This window comes from Heptranchias perlo, unplaced genomic scaffold (assembly GCF_035084215.1).
Source record: "Heptranchias perlo isolate sHepPer1 unplaced genomic scaffold, sHepPer1.hap1 HAP1_SCAFFOLD_70, whole genome shotgun sequence".
Classification (NCBI taxonomy): Eukaryota; Metazoa; Chordata; class Chondrichthyes; order Hexanchiformes; family Hexanchidae; genus Heptranchias; species Heptranchias perlo.
Window position 1 is genome coordinate 1,710,810 of NW_027139729.1, and position 4,149 is coordinate 1,714,958.

At 48.1% G+C, this 4,149-nt stretch overlaps 1 protein-coding gene across 1 annotated transcript; it reads left to right on the forward strand.

The window, feature by feature from the left end:
- The first annotated feature begins 582 nt into the window (after positions 1–582).
- Positions 583–1,340, forward strand: LOC137318406 (histone H2B 1/2-like). Its single transcript, XM_067981311.1, has one exon. The coding sequence runs from the start codon at positions 966–968 to the stop codon at positions 1,338–1,340; it is 375 nt and encodes a 124-aa protein (XP_067837412.1). The 5' UTR covers positions 583–965.
- The last annotated feature ends 2,809 nt before the right edge of the window (positions 1,341–4,149 follow it).

The following is a 4,149-nucleotide window of genomic DNA, read 5'->3' on the forward strand; positions in this document are numbered from 1 at the left end:
AACTATAGACCAGTTAACTGGAGGTCGGTGGTAGGAATGATCATGGAATTCTTTACTCAATGAAGCAATAGAAAAACATCTGAAAACCGAAAATATAATAAAGAATAGTCAGCACGGATTTCAGAAAGGGAAGGTTTAACAGTTTGGCACAAGGTTTGACAGTTTAAATTACAGTTCAACATAACTTATCTGCTTTTCAATTCCATTCCTCCAGAAATAAACCCCAGTGTTGTGTTTGCTTTCTGTGGCCTCATCAACCTGTGTTGCTACTTTTAATGATTTGTCAATCTGTACCCCTAAATCCCTTTGCTCTTCTACCCCATTTAGGCTCTTATTTTCAAAGCAGTGCTTGGCCTCCTTATTCCCCAGAGCAAAATGCACCACCTCAAAACTTTTGATAAGGAAATTCAAAGGCCATTTACACGGCCTTTCGGCAAGCTTATTCAAGTCTTCTTGTATTTTGTCGCAGTCTTCCTCAGTATAGACAACAACCGCTAAATTAATTACAAGAATTTAACACAGCATTAAAACTAATGTTTGATCTAACAAAATGTACTTGCAGCTCGTCTCCATTCCCAGTTTTTCTAAATCCCACCCGTGCAATATAATGTGAAGAATGAGTTTATCTTCTGTCCCTCTCTCATCTGTAAACTTCAATGACCCGGGGTTTGGGGACATCTACTGGCCGGAAGCAGAACTGCAACAGTTCGGAACAAATTGCTGAAACCGGACAATGTGCAGTGTGAGCGTGTTTGTGATTGGTGGCAGGTATTAAATCTGATTGGTTTCTTCAGATATCCAGTCAGAGAGTTACAGTTAATAATTATCGTGACTTCACTCCCAGTGACCCAATCACAATCATTACCTTCCCCCATCCCTCATTAACATAGGGCTGTGGGGCTGCCTATTTAATCCGAGCTCGGAGCGGATTTGGGTCATTTCTGGGTCTGAGATTGAGTTTGGAAATGCCTGAGGACAAGAAAGCAGCTCCCAAGAAGGGCGCCAAGAAAACCTTGAGTAAAGCACCAGCCAAGGGCGGCAAGAAGCGGAGAAAGTCGAGGAAGGAGAGTTACTCCATCTACGTCTACAAAGTGATGAAGCAGGTTCACCCCGACACCGGCATCTCCTCCAAGGCCATGAGCATCATGAACTCCTTTGTGAACGATATTTTCGAGCGCATCGCGGGTGAGGCTTCCCGCCTGGCCCATTACAACAAGCGGGCGACCATCAGCTCCCGGGAGATCCAGACCGCCGTGCGCCTGCTGCTGCCCGGGGAACTGGCCAAGCACGCCGTGTCGGAAGGGACAAAGGCGGTGACCAAGTACACCAGCTCCAAGTAAAACTCCACAATGTACTGAAAAAAAAACAACGGCTCTTTTAAGAGCCACCCACAACCTCTCTGAAGGAGCTGCATTTCCGATATATTTACATAGTATGTTTTTAACACCGCGATATTATTCCAATCGAAAACTGATACTCTACGCCGTTGAAATTTCTGACCCATAAACTGAACACGAGTTTCTGATCCGCTCCTTCCCATTCGCTTTGTTCTTAAAGCGTTACTATTCCGGCGACGAACACACCCTGAATGACCCCTTAGCATTTCCATTATCTCTATGAATTCAGTCTCCCCACATTAAAAGCAAACCCACCCCTTGCAGTAACACAGCGGAGTCGGGGCAGAATGAGAACTCCGTCCGGGTCCATCTTTTCACAGAAACACTCTCGGCTCTGTGAGAAGGGACCAATCTATAACGTGTCACTTTTATAAAGACTAAATTGAAACGTGTCCCTTCACGGAATGCTGTGAATGGGGATTTCGTCCCGAACGGTACAGTTTGAAAGCGATGATAAAATTAGCGATAATTTAAAGCAGATTTTAAAACAGCGCCAGCGATTGGTGACGGGTAGCGCTGAATAAGACAAGATAAAAAGAACGGGTTTAAAACCTTGTGCTCAGGGAGAACATTGATCGAAATCCGGTCCTTTACTGCACTGAAATTTGCGGGCTTTTTGAAATTCATCAAATTCCTTGTCTGACCGTTGAGGCCGGTAAATCCCGCCCTCTTCTGATTCCCAGCTATCTGATTGGTTAATGAAATAGGCAAATGAGGTGTATTAAAGAGCAACCAATCAGATGACCTTTCAGTCTACAAGAAGGGTAAATACGGAAATCATTCTTCATTCTTTGTGAAAGTGTTTGTGAGATTGTGGAAATGTCTGGAAGAGGAAAAACCGGCGGTAAAGCTCGGGCCAAGGCCAAGTCTCGCTCCTCCCGGGCCGGACTGCAGTTCCCTGTGGGCCGTGTTCACAGGCACCTGCGAAAGGGGAACTACGCTGAACGTGTGGGTGCCGGAGCCCCGGTCTATCTGGCTGCTGTGCTCGAGTATCTGACGGCTGAAATCCTCGAGCTGGCCGGCAACGCGGCCCGGGACAATAAGAAGACCCGCATCATCCCCAGACACCTGCAGCTGGCCATCCGCAACGACGAGGAGCTCAACAAGCTGCTGGGACGGGTGACCATCGCTCAGGGTGGGGTGCTGCCTAATATCCAGGCCGTGCTGCTGCCGAAGAAAACCAGCACTGTGAGCTCCAAGAGCAAATAAAGCGACCAAGATTTAATCTGATAACCCAAAGGCTCTTTTCAGAGCCACCCACTGTATTTATGAAAGGGCTGGTTACTGTCAGTCAAAGGACTTGATTCCGATTCGCGAAACTAACAATAACTTGTTAAACACAAATGATCCATATCGGTCTGTTGCAGTACTCGCTTCCGGACCGCAGATGTCGCCAACCTCCAATAGATTGAAATTTGCAGTTTGTCTGGTGAATGAGACAAAATACCAGAACCGTCAGAATTGTTAACTGGGTGGGTGGGATGCAGAAATACCAGGGACGCTTGTTATTATTTACCGTCCCATCCTCGGACAAGTCTGCCTCGGTTTGTTATTTTACCCAGATGTATACAACAGATGCTGAATGATCAGTTGTTTATTGTGTCAGCGATTACTGAATAAAGAATGTGTGAAATTTGTGTTTGGATGTGAGTGAGGTATTTATTCTGTCCCTGCCCGTCTGATATCTGCTCCCTCCCGTTTGTACATTTCCCGTTTAAGCAAATTTCTCAAGGACATGCCATTTCAACCCAGGAGATCACAGCTCTTTCCATCGCCGATTTGGTGGCTCTGAAAAGAGCCTTTGTTGCACTTGGTGCTGAAGCCGGGTCGGGTTTAGGCGCGCTCCCCGCGGATGCGGCGGGCCAGCTGGATGTCTTTGGGCATGATGGTGACTCGCTTGGCGTGGATGGCGCACAGGTTGGTGTCCTCAAATAGCCCCACCAGGTAAGCCTCGCTGGCCTCCTGCAGGGCCATGACGGCCGAGCTCTGGAAGCGCAGGTCTGTCTTGAAATCCTGAGCGATCTCTCGCACCAGGCGCTGGAAGGGCAGTTTGCGGATCAGCAGCTCGGTGGATTTCTGGTAGCGCCGGATCTCCCTCAGAGCCACAGTGCCGGGTCTGTAGCGATGAGGCTTCTTCACTCCGCCCGTGGCTGGAGCGCTCTTCCTCGCCGCTTTGGTAGCCAACTGTTTGCGAGGAGCTTTCCCGCCGGTCGATTTACGCGCCGTCTGCTTGGTCCTGGCCATTTTCTGAACAGATATCAACACAAACTGAGACACAAAGACTGTTAATACGGACTGCGCTCTGGGGCCGCCTTATAAAGGGTCTAAGGGGATCCGCCCCTGGCTTCTGATTTGCTGACGACCAACACCCTATCAGGGAGTGACCGTCCCGGGACTGTGATTGGCAGGTTTGAACCGAGCTCTGTCAGTCAGACCGAAACGGCGGGAGGTATTGGGCCCCAATTGGCTGAGCTGAAATTAATCATCAATTTCAAAAAGCCCGCCAATTTCAGAGCATCAAATAACAGTTTCAAGAAAATCTCATTTCCTTCCAGCAATTTAAGAATCTCTCTCTTTATAATCTCCATTATTTCCTTCTCCTCAGCTCAAACCTCAGGCTGTTTCACATTCCGGTTCATTCTCTGATCTGTCTGTAAACGGGCGGGAATAAAGCCCCGGTCATTGCTTTCCGGAATGGGACAAAGTCCAGCTTCAATTTCAAAAATCCCGCCAGTTCCGGCCCGGTGAACCG

What these genes read in the sequence shown, in the direction of transcription:
- LOC137318406 (XM_067981311.1), top strand. Translation starts at nt 966, where the DNA reads ATGCCTGAGGACAAGAAAGCAGCTCCCAAGAAGGGCGCCAAGAAAACC.